Consider the following 21,515-nt stretch of genomic DNA (forward strand, 5'->3'; position numbering starts at 1 on the left):
ACACCCCGCCCTGTCCCGTGCGGCTCTGAAGACGGACTCCAGCACCCCAGCTGCTGCTTGGCTCGGGTTTTCCAGGGCCTGGTGCCCTTCACTCACACTGCCCAGGGCTGGGGATGGGCCTCTGAGGAGCTCCAGGCTCCTAGAAAGAAGGGGATCAATTTTCCCCTTAGTCACTGTCCTGTCCTCTTGCTAATGGCTTCCTGTCTAACTGGCTGGGGGTGATTCGGGGTGACTCAGGGGCACCCTACATACCCCTAGATCCTCTGAAATGGCAAGGGAAAAGAACTGACATGTTGGATGCCCTGGCCACCAAGCGCCAGTGGGAGGGAGAGGTGCTAACAGTCCTGGGTGGTTTTTTCTCCCCTCGTGTGGCCAGGACAGGGTGGGTGCTGGAGCCCAGGGATATGAGGGTCAGGGCTGCTTGCCTCATCTCCTGATACTGCCCTGGCTTCAGCTGAACCCTGCAGCCTGGCTCCGAGCCAGCCCAGCGGCAGGCTCAGCAGGTCCCAGGGGCGTGGCGGTGGCCAGTAGTAGAGCCGGCCCACACCGGCTAGGCAGGCAACAGAGTCCCTGGACGGCTGAGCGTGCGGCTGTGGGAGCTTCTGCAGGAGTGCAGTCATGAGCCTTTTCCTGTACTATGCCCTCCCCGCCCTGGGCAGCTATGCCATGCTCTCCATCTTCTTCCTGCGCCGGCCTCACCTGCTGCACACGCCCCGGGCTCCCAACTTCCGAATCCGCCTGGGAGCCCACCGAGGAGGTGAGCTGGGTGGGGGTGAGAACAGGCGCCAAAGTGGACAGCAGAGAGAGGTAGGTCCAAGGGGAGGATTCGAGAATCAGGGCAGAGACCAAGAGAGGAGGAGAGCGAGGTGGGAGGGCAGGGCGTGGTCAAGGAAGAAGAGGCTGGCGCAGCCTGGGCTGGCTGGGGAGGTGAGGCCAGAGTGAGGACAGAGCCCAGAGAGGGAATGTGGGTAATGGGTCAGGCCAGGCCCCTTGACCCCAAGCCCCAGGGGCCCACTCCAGTGCTCCCCACAGGATCTGGAGAGCTGCTGGAGAACACCATGGAGGCCATGGAGAAGTGAGTGTATCTGCCCCTGGCCAGGCTGCCACGTGAGGGTGTGCAGGTCGTGCACTGCATCATAGCAAGGGACGCCATTCATTTCCTAACCGGGTGACTGGAACCCCATCGAGGTGGCCTGCACATCCCGCCGTGAACTCTGCCCTTACATTCTCCGCCACCTCCCCACCACCATGCCCATCATCCCGGTCCCCTGCCCCTCTTCCCCCCACTGACCTTCGCCCCCACAGCTCCATGGCCCAGCACTCGGACCTCCTGGAGCTCGACTGTCAGCTGACACGGGACAGAGTGGTGGTGGTGTCACATGATGAGAACCTGTGCCGTCAGTCAGGCTTGAACAGGGATGTGAGCAGCCTGGACTTTGAGGTGGGCCCTCCCCTGATGCCCCATCCCCCACCCTGAGAGTCGCCATGCCTGATGCCGACCTCTAGTGACACCCTTCCTGTCCTCCCCAGGACCTGCCCCTTTACAAGGAGCAGCTGGAGGTTTACTTCTCTCCAGGTGAGAGCAAGGGCTTCAAGCCCTGCCTGGGCCATGCCCGCCTTCCCTGGATCCCTACCTTGGCTTCCCTCTCTGACCCCTCTTCCCACACCCACCAGGCCACTTTGCTCATGGGACAGACCGGCGTATGGTGCGTCTGGAGGACCTGTTCCAGAGGTTCCCAAGGACACCCATGAGCGTGGAGATCAAAGGGAAGAACGAAGAACTCATCCATGAGGTGGTGCTGCAGGCAGAGTGAGGGTGGCGACCGGGGCGGGGAGAGAGGCCTGACTCTCCTGTCACCTCCTTCTCCTCCCAGATAGCAGGCTTGGTGAGGCGCTTTGACCGTAATGAAATCACCATCTGGGCCTCGGAGAAGAGCTCCATCATGAAGAAATGCAAGGCTGCTGTGAGTTCGTCCTCCCCGCCCCCCACCTCCATCCCCTTCTCACTCTAGCAGCCCCTCCTCCTGGGAACTGGAGCCCACCCAGCCTGTTGACCCGAGCTAGAGGGATCTGGGAGCGTTCTGAGTGGCATGGCCGTGGCAATGGAAAGGGTGTGAACTCAGGCCTTGAACACAAAGCCAAGATGTGACTTTGTTTTTTGTTTTTCTTTTTTGAAATAGTCTCTCTCTCTCTGTCACTCAGGCTAGATAGAGTGCAGTGGCACAATCTCAGCTCACTGCAACCTCTGCCTCCTGGGTTCAAGCGATTCTCATACCTCAGCCTCCCGAGTAGCTGGGATTGCAGGCGCACACCACCATGCCTGGCTAATTTTTTAATTTTTAGTAGAGACGGGGTTTCACCATATTGGTCTTGAACCCCTGACCTCAGGTAATCCGCCTGCCTCAGCCTCCCAAAGTGCTTGGGGTTACAGGCGTGAACCGCCGCGCCCATCCCCAAGATGTAACTTGGATCCTGCAGGTACTAGGGCCTCCGAAATGCCCACCATGGCCCCCCTGCAGCCCATGCCTCCTCTCTGCTTCCCCAGAGCAGACAGATCCTCTCTCACACCTCTCCTTGTCTCCCCAGAACCCCGAGATGCCCCGGTCCTTCACAATAAGCCGAGGATTCTGGGTGCTCCTTTCTTACTACCTGGGGCTGCTGCCCTTCATCCCAATCCCTGAGAAGTTCTTTTTCTGCTTCTTGCCCAACATCATCAACAGGTACGAGGTTGAGGGGAGCGGACCTCAGAATAACGCCCCATTGCTTAGGGTCCCGCGTGGAGGAGGAGCCCGGATCTCCCCAGCTGGCTCCCATCAGAGAAAACCCCCAAGGCCCTTTAAGGACAGTGATTCTTACCCAGCGTTCATGAATACTAAGGGAACTGTGAACCCCCTGAAATTCTGTGCAAATGTGTATTGATGAGTTTTAGAAGAGAGGGCTCATTTATCCATCTCAGTTTATCTAGCCTATTTTATTGAATGTCTGCTCTGTCCAAGGTGCAGTTATAATGTCAATAAAACCAATGACGGTGGGAGGAGGTCCTCCATGAGCTTACAGTCTGGCTGGGGAGACATTCATTTATTCATTATATAGCATGGCTGTCTCAGACTCTGAGAAGAAAAGGGCAAGTCAGTGTTCTTCTGCAGGAAGGCAGGGGTTAACAAAGTAACAGCTGGGGAAAGTATCAGGAATTTGGATACTTCTCTGGCACTTAGGCCTGGGCCTGGTCCCTCCTTTTGCTTTTTAAAAACAAATTTTTTTTTTTTTTTTTTGGAGACAGTCTTGTCCAGGTTGGAATGCAGTGGCCAGACCATGATTCACTGCAGCCTCAACCTCCTAGGCTCAGGAGATCCTCCTGCCTCAGCCTCCTGAGTGGCCGGGAGTATAGGTATGCATCACTGCATCTGGCTAATTTTTAAATTATTTGTAGAGACAAGGTCTCACTTTGCCCATGTTGATCTTTTTTTTTTTTTTTTTTCTTAGTCCCTTAAAACAATACCACCAAAGCCCATGTTGGTCTTGAACTCCTCAGCTCAAGCAAGCCTTCCGCCTCAGTCTCCCAAAGTGCTGGTATTACAGGCCTGATCCCCAGGGCCTGGTCTCCCTTTGCTTTCTGACAGCTTCTCTGTGGTGGTCCAAGAGCTTTCTGCTCCCCTCTGTGGTCCAGAGGGAAGTCCCACTCAGCCCCCACAATCCCTTGCTGCAAAGAAGTCATTCAATGACGTTTGTGTACCACCTTTTATGCAGGATTTATAAAGTGTTTTCACATCTTTAGGGTTATTTGACTTTTACCTTGCAGCACCCCAGGAGGTATAGGAATCATGACCCCCATGGTACCCTGGAGAATCTGAGGCCCAGAGAGGTTCTGTGATTTGCCCAAGGTCACACTGCTGGAAATCCAGAGCTTGCGTTTTCCCTGGGTCTGACTCCAAAGCCTGCCCTAGGATACTATAAAGGGCCTCTAAAGTCACCCCTGGAGTAGGATAATTAGGGGCCAACCCACTAAGTGATGTCTGGTCTCAAGAAGCTGGCTAGTGGGCACAGTAGCTCCCACTTTTTTTTTTTTTTTTTTTTTTTTTTTTTTTTTTTTTCTGAGATGGAGTCTGGCTCTGTCTGTCGCCCAGGCTGGAGTGCAGGAGCGCAATCTCAGCTCACTGCAACCTCTGCCTCCCCAGTTCAAGCAATTCTCCTGCCTCAGCCTTCCAAGTAACTGACATTACAGGTGTGCACCACCATGCCCAGCTAATTTTTGTTAGTAGAGATAAGGTTTTGCCATGTTGGCCAGGCTGGTCTCAAACTCCTGATCTCTAGTGATCCACCTGCCTTGGCCTCTCAAAATGCTGAGATTATACGCATGACCCACTGCATCGGCTGGCTCACGCTTACTATCCTGACACTTTGGGAGGTTGAAGAAGCAGGAGGACTGCTTGAGTCCAGGAGTTCGAGACCATCCTGGGCAACATAACGAGACCTTGTCTCTAAAAACAAACTTTTTTTAGGCTGGGCGCAGGGGCTCATGCCTGTAATCCCAGCGCTTTGGGAGGCCAAGGTGGGTGGATCACGAGGTCAGGAGTTCAAGACCAGCTAGACCAATATGGTGAAACCTCTTCTCTACTAAAAATACAAAAATTAGCAAGATGTGATTGTGTGTGCCTGCAGTCCCAGCTACTTGAGAGGCTGAGGCAGGAGAATCGCTTGAACCCAGGAGACAGAGGTTGCCGTGAGCCAAGATTGTGAGATCACGCTACTGCACTACAGCCTGGGTGACAGAGCAAGAATCTGACTCGAAAAAAAACAAAATTGCTTTAAATTAATAATAAGATAAATAGTAAGATAAATAAAGAAGCTAGCCAGGCCCAACCAGGAGGACCTCCAGCCTGGGTATCCAGCTTTGGGACTGAGCCAGATCCTGGCCCCAGCACCACCACTGCTCTGCTCTGGGTCTGGCAAGTCCCTTCAGCTCTCTAAGGCCCAGACTTCTTTTTTTTTTTTTTTTTTTTTTTTTTTGAGACGGAGTTTCGCTCTTGTTACCCAGCCTGGAGTGCAATGGCACGATCTCGGCTCACCGCAACCTCCACCTCCTGGGTTCAGGCAATTCTCCTGTCTCAGCCTCCTGAGTAGCTGGGATTACAGGCATGCACCACCATACCCAGCTAATTTTTTGTATTTTTAGTAGAGACGGGGTTTCACCTTGTTGACCAAGGTTGGTCTCGATCTCTTGACCTTGTGATCCACCCGCCTCGGCCTCCCAAAGTGCTGGGATTACAGGCTTGAGCCACCGCGCCCGGCCTAAGGCCCAGACTTCTTATCTGTTGAATGGTGACTGGAGGGCCACACCCTCAAAGCCTGGTGGTCAGGCTCTCCGAACAATGGGTGAATTGTTCATTAGGACCACTGCAAAGGTTATTCTGGGAGACTCTGGGGGGCAGGAGGGCAGCGCTACCCTGGTCAGAGGCAGGGGGGGACACTACCACCCCATCCCACCTCTGGGACGGGAGACCCCAGGGGCTGACCCCCCACCCCCTTCTCTCTGCAGGACCTATTTCCCATTTTCCTGCTCTTGCCTGAACCAGTTGTTGGCTGTGGTTTCGAAATGGTGAGGTGGGCGAGATGGTTAGGTGGAGTGTCCCCGGAGAGACCTGCTGCTGCCCTTCTCCCAGGTCCCCTCTTATCATCACCTCCCCTGTCCCCATCCCCAGGATGATCATGAGGAAGAGTCTGATCCGACACTTGGAGGAGCGAGGGGTGCAGGTGAGGCCTTGACCACTGCTCCCACTGCATGCGGGCCTGGCAGTACAGTTCTGGTCCCACTCTGCTGCCAACTAGCTGCATAGCTCAGGCAGGTGACTTCATCTGAGTCTCAGTTTCTTCATCCCTAAAATGGGAAAATGGTATATTTAACTCTTCTGGATACACACACACATACACACACATACTTACTCTCTCTCTCTCTCTCTCTCTCTCTCTCTCTCTCTCTCTCTCTCTCCCCCTCTCTCGTTTCTTCTTTTTTTTGTGTGTGACAGTCTTGCTCTGTCACCCAGGCTGGAGTGCAGTGGTGCAATCTTGGCTCACTGCAACCTCTGCCTCCTGGGTTCAAGTGATTCTCCCTGCCTCAGCCTCTGAGTTGCTGGGATTACAGGTGCCTGCCACCACACCCAGCTCATTTTTGTGTTCTTTTAGTAAAGACAGCGTTTTACCATGGTGGTTAGGCTGGTCTAAAACTCCTGGCCTCAAGTGATCCACCTACTTCAGCTTCCTAAAGTGCTGGGATTACAGGTGTGAGCCACCACACCCGGCCACACACACATTTTCTTAACCCGACACTGCCAACATATGGATATGTAACTAGTGCTTTTTTTTTTTTTTTTTGAGACGTCTCTCTCTGTTGCCCAGGCTGGAATGAAGTGGCGCAGTCTCGGCTCACTGCAACCTCTGCCTCCCCAGTTCAAGCGATTCTCCTGCCTCAGCCTCCAAAGTAGCTGGGATTACAGGCATGCGCCACCATGCCTGGCTAATTTTTTTTGTATTTTTAGCAGAGACGGGGTTTCACCGTGTTAGCCAGGCTGGTCTCAAACTCTGGACCTCCTGATCCACCTACCTCAGCCTCCCGAAGTGTTGGGATTACAGGCATGAGCCACCGAGCCCAGCCGTAACCAGTATTTATTAAGGGCTTGATAAATGTTAGCTATTATGATGACAACAATGATGTATCCTGATTCCTGATGAGAGGGGCCGTGGAAAGATGACAGAAGGGAGAAACCAAGCCCAGCCCACCCACCCTCTCCCCTGAGCATTGGCTTCAACCAGATCATTTAATTTATCAACCATCCTTGAGAATGTACCAGGCACTATGGTACTAGGGGTGGGAGCTTACCATCAAGGGCACAGGGAAGAAATGCCATAGGCAGAGGCTGGGCACAGTGGCTTCCGTCTGTACTCCCAGCACTTTGAGAGGCCAAGGTGGGAGGATCACTTGAGCTCAAGAGCTTAAGACCAGCCTGGGCAACATACCGAGACCCCCATCTCTACCAAAAATTTAAAAATTAGCCAGGTGCAAGTGGTTTTTACACCTGCAGTCCCAGCCACTCAGGAGGCTGAGATGGGCAGATCACCTGAGCACAGGGGTTTGAGGCTGCAGTGAGCTATAATTAGAATCACGCCACTGCACTCCACACTCCAGCCTGGGAGAGATAGCCAGACTCTGTCTGGAAAGAGAGAGAGGACAGAGAGCAAGAGCGACAGCCAGAGAGAGGGAGAGGGAAAAGAGAGGGAGGGAAATGGGAAAAAAAGAAAAGAAAAGGGAAAGGAAAGAAAAATGCAGAGACCCAGCATGGTGGCTCACGCTTGTAATCCCAGCACTTTGGGATGCCGATAACTTGAGGCCAGGAGTTCGAGACCAGCCTAGCCAACATAGTGAAACCCCATCTCTACTAAAAAGGTACACATTAGCAGAGGATGGCGGTGGGTGCCTAGAATCCCAGCTACTCAGGAGGCTGAAGCACAAGAACTGCTTGAACCCAAGAGACAGAGGTTGCAGTGAGCTGAAATTGCACCACTGCACTCCAGCCTGGGCGACAGAGCAAAACTGTCTCAAAAATTAATTGATTAAGTAAAAGTAACTGGGCATGGTGGTGCATGCCTGTAGTCCCAGCTAGTTAGGAGGCTGAGGTGGGAGGATCCCTTGAGCCCGGGAGGTCAAGGCTACAGTGAGCCATGATTACACCACTGCACTCCAGTGTTGGCAATACAGTAAGAATTTGTCTTGTCTGTGTATGTATATATATATATATATATATATATATATATATATATATAATTTTTTTTTTAAAATAAAGATGGGGTTTCTCCATGATGGCCAGGCTGGTCTTGAACTCCTGACCTCAGGTGATCCACCCACCTCAGCCTCCCAAAGTGCTAGGATTACAGGTGTGAGCCACCGTGCCCAGCTGTATTTTTAATAAAATTAAAAATTACCATCTCTGCCTACCTCAGTGCCCACTGGAAAGGGCAGGAGGGCAGGGAAGGGGCAGAGCTGCAGGAGCTGAGGCAGGCAGCGGAGCAAGGGGGCTGGGGGAGGGCAGTGCTGGTAAGTGGTCAACAACCAGCTCTCAAAGAGGAACAGATAAAGCCCTGATCTGAGCATTAGTTTTACTGGTTTAAATATTCCTACCTTGGCCAGTTTCAGGCTGCCAACATGAAGCCACTAAATGAAGAATGGGAAGAGGTTCGTGGTGGCACCCCATCATCTATTATTTCCGTTTTACAGCTTCAGCAGACTTAATAACCTCAAGAACAGAGTAATAGGAAATTGATTAGGAAGATTAGGAAGAGATATGCTTTGAGTATTTACTACTGTTTGTTTGTTTGTTTTTGAGACGCAGGTCTGTCACCCAGGCTGGAGTCCAGTGGCACGATCTTGGCTCACTACAACCTCCACCTCCTGGGTTCAAGTGATTCTCCTGCCTTGGCCTCCCGAGTAGCTGGGATTACAGGCACCCACCACCACACCCAGCTAATTTTTGTGTTTTTAGTAGAGATGGATTTCACCATGTTGGCTAGGCTGGTCTCGAACTCCTAATCTTAGCTGATCCACCTGCCTCGGCCTCCCAAAGTGCTGGGATTACAGGGGTGAGCCACCACCCCTGGCCACTGTTGTTTTAATAACTCATTTAATTATGTTTATATAATTTATTTATTATTTTTTGAGATGAAGTCTTGCTCTGTCGCCCAGGCTAGAGTACAGTGGCGCAAGCATAGCTCACTGCAGTCCTGGGCTCAAGCAATTCTCTCACCTTCCAAGTAGCTGGGAGCACAGGTGCACACCACCACATCCGGCTAATTTTTAAAACGTGTTTTGTAGAGATGGGGGGGGGTCTTACTTGCTGATCTCAAATACCTGGCCTCAACTCCTGCCTCCGCCTCCCCAAGTGTTGCGATTACAGGCATGAGCCATGGTACCCAGGCTATGATTTAATTTTTAATAATGGCTGGGTTTAATAACCACTTTGCAAAATTCCTGAGAATTTAACAATCAGCCCCAGCGTACTGCTGCTGGGAGGTCTCCATAGAGGAGGAGGCAGGTCTAGACATAAAATTGTTCAGAAACTTCAAGCCCCTCCCTCCCTGCTCAGGTGGTCTTTTGGTGCCTTAATGACGAGTCAGATTTTGAAGCGGCCTTCAGCGTGGGAGCCTCTGGCGTCATGACGGATTATCCCACAGCTCTGAGGCACTACCTGGACAACCATGAACCAGCTGCTCGGACATCCTAAGTTCAGAGGCCTCACCCTCTCCTGTTTCTCTTCCTGAAAAATAAATATTTGCCTTTCGATCACATCGTTGTGCTGAGAGTGAGGAGTAGAGGCCTGGGTCCTGAAGTTGTCAAGATGGCAGCTTAGGAGGGAACAGGCCAGCCCTGAGGCTGGAGCCTGGGGCTCTCAGGAGCCTGACCCACTGGTTCCACTACATTCCTGTCATCCTAGCACACCCTGTGTCAACCTGGCCTCCACTCTCCTCAGGAATGTCCCCTCACTGCCAACCCAGGTGTCCTGGCCCCCAGCCACTTGACAGCGACAGATAATGGTTCCATTTTCCTGGGGCCATCAACAGCCCAGGCACAGGGCAGGGGACTTGATCTCTCCCATGTCTTGCCCTGTGAGCTTCCTCCTCGGGCTGCAGAGGATGGGCCGGGGTGGGACCGCCCCTCTGCTGCCTCCGCCATTCCAACCTTCTCCAGAAGCTCCCAGAACGCCTGTGCCCTCTCCAGCCCCAGGGCCACATTCACTGAATGAACTACACATTCACATTTCACAGACACTTACTGAGCGCCTCCTCTAGGCCAGGCCGGGCCCGCTGCAGTGAGAAAGACAAGCGTAAGAACTGCAGAAGCGTGTTGAAACAGACATGCCCTGAGATCAGACCTAACCCAGCCTGGAGGACAGGGGCATCCGAGGGGTGCCTGGAGGGAGGTGATGTAGGAATTGCCTGGTTCGAGGCCCTGGCTGCCAGGGGGGATGCACCCCTTTGGCTCTTCCCTGCTGAGGTGAACCGAGTGTGTCCCTGGCGCGCTGGCAAAGGCCGTGGAATGGGCCCACCCTGAGAATTCCAGCTTCGCCTCGTACCAGCTGGATAACCTGGGGAGCCGCGAGCCCTCCCTGGGCCTCAGCCCCTGGAACAGTGGAGCCAACGGGAGAAACGGCCTCACCGGATTGATGCGGGGATTGAGCAGGGCATGGGCGGCGGGCAAACGCGGGTTATTATGACTCTACTCCTCCGGGCGTGCGTCCCAGCGCCATCCCATTCCCCGCCCCGCGCCCGGCCTAGACCCTCCGACCCCGCCCCTGCGCGGACCGCGAGCAGGAATGCGAGCAGGCCCGGGGCGCGCGGACCGCCGCCGCATTTCCGGGCCGGCGGGTGCGGGCGGCGGGGGAGGGGCAGCCAGGGCCTGCGCCGGCGGCCGAGTGACGCGCCCCCTCATTTGCATGCGGCGCGCCCATTGGCCACGGCGGCCGCCGGGACGGGAGGCGGGTCCCCTCCCCCTCCCGCCGCAGCGGCGGCAGCAGCTGGGCTCGGTGTAAACAAGTCCAGGCGCCTGCGAACCCGGGCCGGGGGGGACGGCGCCCGCCAGGAGCGCCCCCCAGTCCCAGGCCAGCCCACCCCGGCGGACCGGGCCCAGCGCGCCCAGGCGAGGTGAGGCCCCCGCCGTCAGGGCTGCGCGTCGCCCCGCGCCCCCGCCCCTGGCGTCCGCCCCCACCCCCGCGCCCCAGGTGAGCCCCGGGGTCCAGGTAAGGCTCCGCGATGCAGGTAAGAGCCCCTGGGCGTAGAGGAGGCCTCGGCGCCCGCAGGTGAGAGCCCCTCCCCTCCTAGGTGACCCTCCACCCTCACGGCGAGGCCTCCCGCCCCCTCCAGGTGGGGGACCCTCCCGCCGATGAACCCCATAAACCCCCAGTGAACCCCCACTGCCCTCCAGAGGAAGTTGCAAGGACCAACCAATGCCTACCCGCCTATGCTCCCCTGAAACTGGGAACTGACAGCCCAGCCCCTCCAAAGCCCCTTCTTCCAGCTGCAGTGCCAGGTCAGCAAGGGTGAGGCAGGAAGCAAGCGGGTGACTCACCCTGGGCTCCTCCGAGCCTCAGTTTCCCCATTGTTGCAACCTGAGGCCTCCTCACTGAGTCAAACGGAGAGCCTCTGGTCCCTGGAGAGGCTGCTGCCTCTGGGGAAAGGAGAGAGCAGCCGAGTGTGACAGAGCGAGTCCCCACGGCTCTGGGAGTGCCTTGCATGTGTGTGGCCCAGGTCCTGACAGCCCACCTACTCCCTCCCTGGCAGGCACTGGGCTCCCTCTGCTCCCCGTGGGCCGCTCCCCGCGTGGGGCCACTGCCCCCGGCCCCCGCCATGGTGCGGATTTCAAAGCCCAAGACGTTTCAGGCCTACTTGGATGATTGTCACCGGAGGTATAGCTGTGCCCACTGCCGCGCTCACCTGGCCAACCACGACGACCTCATCTCCAAGGTAATCAAGCAGGCCACAGTGGGGCTGGAAGTTATAGGGGCTGCCTGGCAGCTCCCCACCGGCAGCCCTGACCCCCTCCTCTCTTCCCACCCCCCCACCCTTTAGTCCTTCCAGGGCAGTCAGGGGCGTGCCTACCTCTTCAACTCTGTGTGAGTATCTGGCCTCCCTTCTTGCTTTCCCTGACCTCTGTTGTGACCTGTGACCCCTGGCATCCTGCTGAGACTCCCAGAATTCCCCGGTGCAGGCAGGAAGCTGTAAGCATCCTCTGTTGGATGCTCAGGACAGGCATAGTGCTTGAGGGGGGCCCCTGTGATGTCAGGACCCTCCCTGGGACTGCCCTATGTCCTCACAGGGTGAACGTGGGCTGCGGGCCAGCCGAGGAGCGGGTGCTGCTGACCGGCCTCCATGCTGTCGCCGACATCCACTGCGAGAACTGCAAGACCACTTTGGGCTGGAAATATGTGAGTCAGCCACCTTTGACCCCAGGCTAGCCTTTGATCTGACCTTCCAACACCTCCTCCAGACAAGCAGTCATCCGATAACCTTTCAGATTGCATAGGCCCAGCTCACACAAGTCAGACCATCTTTTCATCCCTGACCACGTTCTCTTCTCTCGCACCCTGCAAGGGCTGTAAAATTTTTCTCTTAACCCATCCCTCCTCTCCCAGGCACTTGCATCCCCATTTGAGAGTCAGGATATCATCAGAGTCACCATTTATTGAATGCTTATGTGCCGTGCACTGTTGTGTGCTTGGCATCTATTATTTCATTCAATCATTGCAGCGATCCTGTAGGTAGAAGCTATTATTATCTCTACAGAAGAAGACAGGGAGGCCCAGAGATGTTAGGTAACTTGGCCAAGATCACACAACTGGTAAGTAACAGAATAGGGACCACAATCCGAGTTGGTTGGTGTTTTTTCTTTGTTTTTTTGTTTGTTTGTTTTTTTCACTGCAAACCCTTGGCCACCAGCTTATATTGTCATTCAGAGGATTAGAAAAATTGCCCCAGACTCCACAACAACCTTGAGCTTGGATTCACTAGCCTCCCTTTCCATAGCCCTCGCTGCCACTGCTGCTGTCCAGGGTCTGATTTCATTACCCTGAGTCTCATTTCCTTATCGGTCAGTGGAAGATAAAGCCACTGCCTCGCACCCAGGATTGTTACAGGGATCAGATTAGATGTGGCAAACGAAGATGCTTTCGGGACACTGCAAGGGACAGAATTCTTCAGGCGTCGCTTGGAGCTGTGGTGCCTCTGTGAGGTGGATGCCCCAGGCAGAGCCAGCCAGCCAGCCCTGACTTGAGCTTACCACTGACCCTGCCACAGATTGGCTCTCTCTCTGGACAGGTGGCTTGGCCACTCTGGACCTCTATCAAATAAAGAGCTGGCCTAGACCAGAGGTCAAAAACTCAAGTGCCTGCAAGGCCAAGCAGATACTGTAGATGTGTAAAGGGCAGCATAGATTTGAGGGGCTGGGGGTTGAGGGCAGGCTGGGGCAAACTAGAGTGAGCAAGGCCTGCATATATATGTGTGTGCATGTATATATATTTTATTAATTTTTTTTTGAGACGGAGTTTCGTTCTTGTCGCCCAGGCTGGAGTGCAATGGCGTGATTTTGGCTCACCACAACCTCTGCCTCCCGGGTTCAAGTGATTCTCCTGCCTCAGCCTCCCGAGTAGCTGGGATTACAGGCATGTGCCACCACGCCCAGCTAATTTTGTATTTTTAGTAGACACAGGGTTTCTCCGTGTTGGTCAGGCTGGTCTCGAACTCCCGACCTCAGGTGATCCGCCTGCCTTGGCCTCCCAAAGTGTTGGGATTACAAGCATGAGCCACCGTACCCAGCCTGGCCTGCCTATATTTTAATACTTTAAAGTTATTTTTATTAAACCCTCTGCTGTCCAAACATAACACATGTTATAGACCAAAATGGCCATGAAGCCACCAGTTTGCAAACTCTGAACTGTGAAATCTTTTAGCCACTTCCCTGTCTTCTTTGTTGGAGCCATCATTAGTACTTAAAAAGTCCCTTCAAGTCAGGAAGTTCTGTTCTACGTATGAGAAACACAGCCATGCCTGTCCGGTCCACAGTTTCCTCATATGTAAAATGGGGCCACTCCTGTCCACTCCCCAACCCCTGTGCCTTGTGGTGAGACTGTTGCTCCGGGGATGACGGTCCCGCCCCTCCTTTTAGGAACAGGCCTTTGAGAGCAGCCAGAAGTACAAAGAGGGGAAGTACATCATTGAACTCAACCACATGATCAAAGACAACGGCTGGGACTGACCCCAGCTTCCCGACGCATGTGGCTCCAGCCCGGCCTGGCCGCCAGGGAGCGCCACCGGCTTCCCTCCGCCCGAAGGGAGCTCTGGACCCTCAGGGCCCCTGCAGAGGACGGATCCGGCTCCTGTACATATATTTTATTGCATGCACTGTGACCTTGGGGGGAGATCAGAAGGGGGACGACGCCCCCGCACCTCCTGCGATCTGGCTGGCTTGGATCTCGTTTTTAACCCCTTCCTACCCCGCCTGCCCTATAGATATGGCCTGTGTGCTGCTCCCCTGGCCCCAGTGCACTGTCTGCTCTGTGAACTTCTCCCACCAGGCCCCTCTTACCCCACGCGTGTCTGTCCCCCTCGTTCTGTAGCGTTTGTACATAATAAAACAATGGAGTGGAGACAGCTCAGGCTCGCGTGGACTCCGGGAAGGGGGAATTCAAGCGGAGATTTCTGCCCCTAGAGACCTGTGCGGTTCTGAGCCCGGGCGGGGAATGGGGTAGGTACGGCCGTCCAAGCTGGGGCTCCAGGAACCGGGACGGTCTCACTGTCGGCGGAGGTCTTGAGCCCACTCTGGCTGCCTACGCCTTGACTGTGGCTGGTCTGCGTCTGCTCGGCTGCTGCGTTTGGCCTCCGCCTAGGGGCAGCGCTGCCGGCCCCGCAGACCCTCGCGGCCGGACTACAACTTCCAGCGGCCCCCGCGTGGTCCGTCCGGCTCCTTCAGGCGCTGGGCCTGCCGGGAAGTGTAGTTCCGAGGGTTCCTCCGAGCGGGACCTTCTGGGAAACCCTGGCGCGAGGCGTCAGAAGCTGTCGGACTGTGTGCGCCTCTGAACTTTTGAGGCTCGGCCCAGGGTGGAGTTTTTTTTTTTTTTTTTAGGGGGACCAGGGAGGACTCCGGGACTAGAGCCTCGGCTTCGGCCTCTTTGCGGCCTCGAGTGCCCTGTGAAATCAGTTCAGGCCGCGTCCCTCCAGCCTGCAGTTTCCTTCTGGTCATGTTGCTTCCCTCCAGGGCCTGTCCTCCAAGTGAGGGGGGACGGAGGGCGGTCACCTGCCAGAAGGTCTGGGGCGCCAAGGTGTGCCCTGGGACTCCAGGCTCCGTCCAGGTTCCAGGCCCCGCCCCCAGCTTATCCTTAGGCTGGGCTCCCCACCGTGGGAACGGGGACCAGCTGGCCGGAAGCGCCAAACTGCGTCCCTGTCCGAGCCCCGGGGATCAATCAGGCCGAGGAGTTAATTATGTAATGAGGGGGCAGGGGGTCGAGGCTAATGAAGCCGCCCGGGGTGGGGAGGGAGGGGAGAAGGGAACCGTACCCAGGTATCCGGCCCCCTCTCGGACCCCTTCGAGGCCCCAGGGGTCTCCACCCCAGCCCAACTCCAGGGCCCCAAAGAGGGGAGGGGCTGTGATCCTGGGTCTGGAAGGGGCTGAGCTGTGAGCTATAAAGGGGGCATCTCACAGCACCGGGGGCTCTAGGCGGCGGGACCTGAGGCCAGACGGAACTACAACATGTACCATCCACGAGAGTTGTACCCGTCCTTGGGGGCTGGCTACCGCTTGGGGCCCCCCCAACCCGGGGCAGACTCCAGCTTCCCACCTGCCCTAGCTGAGGGCTACCGCTACCCTGGTGAGCGTTGGGACCAGCTCCTGGGTAGGAGAATGGGGGCACTGTGGCCCTCAACTGGTTCCTCATTCTTTCCCGATTTCCAGACCTGGACACCCCCAAATTGGATTGCTTCCTCTCCGGGATGGAGGCTGCTCCCCGCACCCTGGCCGCTCCCCCACCTCTGCCCCTTCTGCCCCCTGCCATGGGCACAGAGCCGGCCCCATCAGCTCCAGAGGCCCTCCATTCCCTCCCTGGGGTCAGCCTCATCCTGGAGAACCGGGAGCTATGGAAGGAGTTCAGCTCTGTGGGAACAGAAATGATCATCACCAAAGCTGGGAGGTGAGGGGCTGGCCAGGGTCTGTGTTTCTGGTGGGGGGTCTCTTGGGAAAGGCAGAGTCCCTGGGGAGGGGTATAGGTCTGGGAGGTTCTCTAAGGGGGTAGAGCTCTGCCTAGGCTTAGCATCTATGGCCTGGGGGCAGGGGGTACTCTGGTTGGAATCAGGAGTCATTCTGTGACAAGGGTCAAGGGTCAGTCTGTAGAGTCTGTGGCTGAGTTTAGGGACCAATCTATGGCAAGGGTCATAGGTCAGTCTGGGGCAGGGGCAGGAAGTCCCGCTGGGTTATAGGTTAGTGTGTGGCCTAGATCAGCGTTCAGACAAGGACAGAGGGTCAAGGGCCAGCCCAGTGACCAGCATCAGGGAAGTCTGGCGATTTGAGTAGGAGTCAGTATGACTAGGTTCAGGGTCAGTATGTGCCTTGAATAGGAGTCAGTATATGACTAGGTTCAGTATCACCCTAAAGGCAGGGATGTTGGTCAGTGTGTGGCCTGAGTCGAGATCTTTATCTAGGGCAAGAGCTCAAGCCCTAGCATGGAAAGTCCTCAGCCCTACTGCAGGCAGCATATTTTTTTCTGAAGCAAGTTCATATAAAAGCTGCAGATCCTGGTGTTGGAGATCAGGGGAGGAGAGGAGGGTAGGGACACAAAGCTCCTGACAACATTTCAGGGAGAAAAGTTAGTCACCCCTGTTTTTGTAAGTAGGCTTTGAGAGGTAGGAATCACGGCTCTATTCCTAACCTGCTGTGTGACAGATCACCTAACCCATCTGTCCTGTTTCCCCAAATGTAAAATGAGACAAGAAAACCTTCCAGCGGGCCAGGCGCGGTGGCTCAAGCCTGTAATCCCAGCACTTTGGGAGGCCGAGGCGGGTGGATCACGAGGTCAAGAGATCGAGACCATCCTGGTCAACATGGTGAAACCCCGTCTCTACTAAAAATACAAAAAATTAGCTGGGCATGGTGGCGTGTGCCTGTAATCCCAGCCACTCAGGAGGCTGAGGCAGGAGAATTGCCTGAGCCCAGGAGGCGGAGGTTGCGGTGAGCCGAGATCGCGCCATTGCACTCCAGCCTGGGTAACAAGAGCGAAACTCCGTCTCAAAAAAAAAAAAAGAAAGAAAGAAAACCTTCCAACCTTCCAGCTCTAAGATTCTGCCCTCTGGGTTCTTTTTTCCTTTATTATTATTACTATTTTTTTTTGAGACTGTTGCCCAGGCTGGAGTGCAGTGGCGTGATCTGTGCTCACCCCAACCTCCACTTCCAGAGTTCAGGCGATTCTCCTGCCTTAGCCTCCCAAGTAGCTGGGATTACAAGTGCATGCCACCATATCCAGCTAATTTTTGTATTTTTAGCAGAGAGGGGTTTCACCATATTGGCTAGGCTGTTCTGAAACTTCTGACCTCTTGATCCTCTCACTTTGGCCTCCCAAAGTGCTGGGATTATAGGCACGAACCACTGCACCTAGGCCTTTTTTCATTTTTTAGAGACAGGATCTTGCCTGTTGCCCAGGCTGGAGTGCAGTGGTGCAATCATGGCTCACTGTAGTTTTGACCTCCCAGACTCAAGTGACCCTCCTGCCTCAGCCTCTAGAGGAGCTAGAACTATCAGTGTGCACCACAGTGCCTCATTTTTTAATTTTTTGTAGAGATGGAGTCTCGCTGTGTTGCCCAGGCTGGTCTTGAACTCCTGGGCTAAGAGATCCTCCCACCTTGGCCTCCCAATGTGTTGGGATTAGAGGTGTGAGCCAACGCCTCCAGCCTGCCCTTTGGGTTCTAATTCCACCGCCCTGGATGTTTCTCTGACAGCCCTGGGGGGAGCCTGCTGCTATGTCCTGTTGGTGGTGCTGGGCTCACTCCTGGCCAGTGGGTAGCTCCAGGCCTCTCCTGTTCCCTCCCTTGCACAGGCGCATGTTCCCTGCCTGCCGAGTGTCAGTCACCGGCCTGGACCCGGAGGCCCGCTACCTGTTTCTTCTGGACGTGGTTCCAGTGGACGGGGCTCGCTACCGCTGGCAGGGCCGGCGCTGGGAGCCCAGCGGCAAGGCAGAGCCCCGCCTGCCTGACCGGGTCTATATTCACCCCGACTCTCCTGCCACGGGTGCCCATTGGATGCGGCAGCCTGTGTCCTTCCATCGTGTCAAGCTCACCAACAGCACGCTGGACCCCCACGGCCACGTGAGGCCCAGGCTGGGACTCCGGGATAGGGGATGGGGGTGCTAGAAGGGAGGTCAAGGCTGAGGCACAGGGCAGGGAATCATTCCCATTTCTTCCCTCCCAGCTGATCCTGCACTCCATGCACAAGTACCAGCCCCGCATACACCTAGTTCGAGCAGCCCAGCTCTGCAGCCAGCACTGGGGGGGTATGGCCTCCTTCCGCTTCCCCGAGACCACATTCATCTCTGTGACAGCCTACCAGAACCCACGGGTGAGTGCCCCTGCTTGAGGGGGTGGTGGCACCCTGCCCAGGCCACAGGAGCTTTGACCCTGGACGTGTGCTCCCAGATCACACAACTGAAGATTGCAGCCAATCCCTTTGCCAAAGGCTTCCGGGAGAACGGCAGAAACTGTAAGAGGTGGGCATTATTCATTCGCTCGTTCATGCATTCAACAAATGTTTATTAATCTCTCATGGTGTGCCAGGCAGTGCTGGACATCAGGAATGCAGTGGTAAGTAAAAACATTCATTCTCTGACTCAGCAAATACTTATTTAGTACCTGCTTTGTGCCAGGGACAGTTCCAGGCACTGGAAATAAATCAAAGCAAACCAAAGCCCCTGCCCTCATGGAACTGACATTCTAGTGGAGAGAGCAGACAAGCAGACAAGAGAAATAAATCAAATGTGGTCTGTGAGGAAGCTAAAGAGAAGAGAGACCAGGCGTGGTGGCTCATGCCTGTAATACCAGCACTCTGGGAGGCCGAGGTGGGTGGAACAGCTGAGGTCAGGAGTTTGAGACCAGCCTGGCCAACAGGGTGAAAACCTGTCTCTACTAATACAAAAATTAGCCAGGCGTGGTGGTGCATGCCTGTAATCCCAGCTATTCAGGAGGCTAAGGCAGGAGAATTGCTTGAACTCAGGACATGGAGGTTGCAGTGAGTCAAGTGCCACTGTACTCCAGCCTGGGCAACAAGAGTGAAATTTTGTCTCCAAAAAAAAAAAAAAAAAAAAAAAAAGAAAAGAAAAAAGAAAAGAGAAATAAACCAGGGAAGCATAGGAAGGACTGGGGTGAGGTATTAGAGGCCTAGAAAGGCCTCAGTGGTAAGAAAAAGAGCTGAAGGAAGTACAAGAGGGAGCCAGGTGGGTATATGGCAGAGCACACTAGGGAGTGGGAACAGTATGTGCAAAGGCCCTGAGGTGGGACTGTGCCTGTGGCGTGGCTGTAGTGGAGTGAGGAGTCAGGCAGGGGATGGAAAGCCAGGTTATGTTGAACAGTAAAGGTTCAGTAAGGCCATGGGAACTGTTCTAAGTGCAGCCCCTCAGAGCTGGCCCCTGCCCTCAAGGAGCTTGAGAGACAGACATGAACCAAGGAGTCACTCCATCAAATGCAAAAGCGGAACTGTGACAGATGTTATGAGGGTGGGGTGTGTGCTCTCAGAGGTCAGGGAGGACTTCCTTGAGGAACTTGTGCTTGCACTGAGACAAGGATGGGTTTGGTGGTTCATGGCTGTAGTCCCAGTGCTTTGGGAGGCTGAGATGGATCACTTGAGCTCAGGAGCTGGAAGCTGCAGTGAGCTGTGAGCATACCACTGCACTCTAGCCTGGGCAACAGAGTAAAACCCCATCTCAAATTTTAAAAATGAAAAGAAAGCCAGGCATGGTGGCTCAGGCCTGTAATCCCAGCACTTTGGGAGGCCGAGGCAGGTGGATCACCTGAGGTCAGGAGTTCGAGACTAGCTTAACATGATGAAGCTCCTAAAAAAAAAAAAAAAAATTAGCCACGCGTGGTGGCTTGTGCCTGTAATCCCAGGCTACTTGAGAGGCTGAGACAGGAGAATTGCTTGAACCCAGAAGGTGGAGGTTACACTCCAATTTGGGCAACAGAGGGAGACTCCACCTCAAAAAAAAAAAAAAAAAAAAAAAAAGGTTTAGCAGATGAAGAACGGACAGAAGAGGGTTCCAAAGAGAGGCTGAGAGTGGAGATGGGGCAGAAAGATGAGCTGGGTGAGACCGTGCCCTGGTCTTGTTGCTGGGAAGGCGTTTCCATTGATACTAAATGCAATGGGAAAGCATGGATAAGCTTAAGCAGGGACTAAATCCCAGCTCTGCCACTTTCTACTTATTTAATTTTCTGGCCTTCAGTTTCTTCACCTGTAAAATGGGTATAACGATGGCCCCTACCTGACAGGGTCCCTGGGAGGGTGAAATGCCTGGCACTGGGTAAGTACTGTTATTACCACGACCATGGCCATCATCATCATCATCACCACCACTGTTCCCCAGGGAGCGAGACGCCCGTGTGAAGAGGAAACTGCGGGGCCCAGAGCCAGCAGCCACAGAGGCCTATGGGAGCGGAGGTGAGTGTAGTCCCGATGGCAATGGGGCCAGGCCTGAGACACCAATCCTCCCTCGCCCAACCTCTCCCTTCCCTTTCCCCAGACACCCCAGGTGGTCCCTGCGACTCCACCTTGGGTGGAGACATTCGTGAATCAGATCCAGAGCAGGCCCCAGCCCCTGGGGAAGCCACCACTGTGCCGGTGCCTCCGTGCGGTGGCCCCAGTGCCGAGGCCTACCTCCTGCACCCGGCAGCTTTCCACGGGGCTCCCAGTCACCTTCCCACCAGGTGAGTGGGACAGGGGACCAGGTGGTGCTGCGGATCCCTCTGCCCTGCTCTGACATCCCTTTCTCCATATCAGGAACTCCAGCTTCCCGGAGGCTCCAGACTCTGGGCGCTCAGCCCCCTACTCAGCTGCATTTCTGGAGCTGCCACCTGGGCCAGGGGGCTCTGGGTACCCAGCAGCTCCGCCAGCGACACCCTTTGCCCCCCACTTTCTCCAAGGGAGCCCCTTCCCTCTACCATATCCTGGGCCTGGGGGCTATCTGGATGTGGGCTCCAAACCCATGTACTGAGCCAATGCTGGGCCCCTCTGCTTCCATCATAAACCTCCCGCTCCCTTCCCCCAGCCCTGGAGCCCCCTCACCTCCACCGGCCCCATCCCCCACACCAAATGGCTGCCTCAGGCATACCCCCACCCCCCAACTTCACACCTTGATTTTCACTCCCACCCCCCTCTGGCTTCAAAGCCCAACCAAGGCTGCTGGGAGTCCAGCTGGGGCCAGCTTCCCCTTCTCGGCTCTCACCTCTGTGTGAATGGAGGGGATTCTGCATGGCCAAATGGGGCCACAGACCAGCATCCCCACCTCCCAGGCCTCTCCATGGGCTCTGGGAGGCTCAGTCCCCACCACCCCCCACACCACTGGTGCAGGCCACACCAGTCTGTTGTTCTGGGACCAGAGTATTTTTGTTAATAAAATTCAAAAGCCATCCATGCTCAGGAAACATTGGGCTCATGTGTTTGGCCCACGGCGGGGCCGGGTGAGCAAAGGCTTTGCTAGAATACCCAGGCCCAGATCTAAACCTGCGTTTCCAGCTGCCTGACCTAGCACAGAATCCGCCGGCTCTCTAGGTCCATCTCCTCTTTGAAGAAATCAGAATCTCATGCCAGTCATTAATAAGATAAGGCTGCCAGGAGAACCAAGCCTCTCCCTAGCACTGGGGAAGCCAGCAGACAGCAGCCCCTGGAGGCCCTGTGCAAACTGACTGGCCTGAGCCTGGCCCTCTTGCCAGGTCCGGGCCCTGAGGCAGTCAAG

At 55.3% G+C, this 21,515-nt stretch overlaps 3 protein-coding genes and 1 long non-coding RNA gene across 7 annotated transcripts; 3 read left to right on the plus strand and 1 right to left on the minus strand.

The window, feature by feature from the left end:
* Window positions 1–61: 61 nt before the first annotated feature.
* Window positions 62–9,331, plus strand: GDPD3 (glycerophosphodiester phosphodiesterase domain containing 3). Of its 4 annotated transcripts, none has more exons than XM_010340713.3 (10): window positions 62–757; window positions 1,033–1,075; window positions 1,306–1,441; window positions 1,531–1,576; window positions 1,675–1,793; window positions 1,875–1,964; window positions 2,587–2,720; window positions 5,537–5,596; window positions 5,700–5,751; window positions 9,132–9,331. In XM_010340713.3, exons 1-10 carry the CDS (start codon window positions 619–621, stop codon window positions 9,267–9,269), a joined length of 957 nt encoding a protein of 318 aa, XP_010339015.1. In that variant the 5' UTR covers window positions 62–618; the 3' UTR covers window positions 9,270–9,331. The 4 variants fall into 4 exon arrangements, with proteins under 4 accessions (XP_010339015.1, XP_074238099.1, XP_074238101.1 ...); XM_074381998.1 differs by lacking the exon at window positions 9,132–9,331 and adding an exon at window positions 8,382–9,123; XM_074382000.1 differs by lacking the exon at window positions 9,132–9,331 and having other exon boundaries at window positions 5,537–5,601; window positions 5,700–5,752.
* Window positions 4,002–10,280, minus strand: LOC120367404 (uncharacterized). The gene is made up of 4 exons (XR_012512766.1): window positions 10,202–10,280; window positions 9,819–9,849; window positions 8,171–8,285; window positions 4,002–5,875 (listed from the first exon to the last, which is right to left on the minus strand). It is a non-coding gene; the product is annotated as an uncharacterized LOC120367404 (long non-coding RNA).
* On the plus strand, window positions 10,229–14,187 carry YPEL3 (yippee like 3). The gene is given in 6 exon segments (XM_039478299.2): window positions 10,229–10,664; window positions 10,667–10,686; window positions 11,323–11,505; window positions 11,611–11,654; window positions 11,858–11,966; window positions 13,703–14,187. Coding segments are annotated over 6 exon segments (882 nt in total). The 3' UTR covers window positions 13,793–14,187.
* Window positions 14,188–15,107: 920 nt separating this feature from the next.
* TBX6 (T-box transcription factor 6) lies at window positions 15,108–21,336 on the plus strand. The gene is made up of 8 exons (XM_003930121.3): window positions 15,108–15,401; window positions 15,485–15,719; window positions 17,616–17,883; window positions 17,987–18,133; window positions 18,211–18,281; window positions 20,148–20,221; window positions 20,304–20,487; window positions 20,561–21,336. Exons 1-8 carry the CDS (start codon window positions 15,284–15,286, stop codon window positions 20,772–20,774), a joined length of 1,311 nt encoding a protein of 436 aa, XP_003930170.1. The 5' UTR covers window positions 15,108–15,283; the 3' UTR covers window positions 20,775–21,336.
* Window positions 21,337–21,515: the final 179 nt, after the last annotated feature.

This window comes from Saimiri boliviensis, chromosome 12, assembly GCF_048565385.1.
Source record: "Saimiri boliviensis isolate mSaiBol1 chromosome 12, mSaiBol1.pri, whole genome shotgun sequence".
Taxonomy (NCBI): domain Eukaryota; kingdom Metazoa; phylum Chordata; class Mammalia; order Primates; family Cebidae; genus Saimiri; species Saimiri boliviensis.

Coding starts and splice junctions, on each gene's coding strand:
- TBX6 (XM_003930121.3), top strand. CDS start 15,284: ATGTACCATCCACGAGAGTTGTACCCGTCCTTGGGGGCTGGCTACCGC. Junction 17,884..17,986: donor CGCTGGACCCCCACGGCCAC/GTGAGGCCCAGG, acceptor CTTCCCTCCCAG/CTGATCCTGCACTCCATGCA. Junction 20,488..20,560: donor CCCAGTCACCTTCCCACCAG/GTGAGTGGGACA, acceptor TCTCCATATCAG/GAACTCCAGCTTCCCGGAGG.
- GDPD3 (XM_010340713.3), top strand. CDS start 619: ATGAGCCTTTTCCTGTACTATGCCCTCCCCGCCCTGGGCAGCTATGCC. Junction 1,076..1,305: donor ACCATGGAGGCCATGGAGAA/GTGAGTGTATCT, acceptor TCGCCCCCACAG/CTCCATGGCCCAGCACTCGG. Junction 2,721..5,536: donor TTGCCCAACATCATCAACAG/GTACGAGGTTGA, acceptor TTCTCTCTGCAG/GACCTATTTCCCATTTTCCT.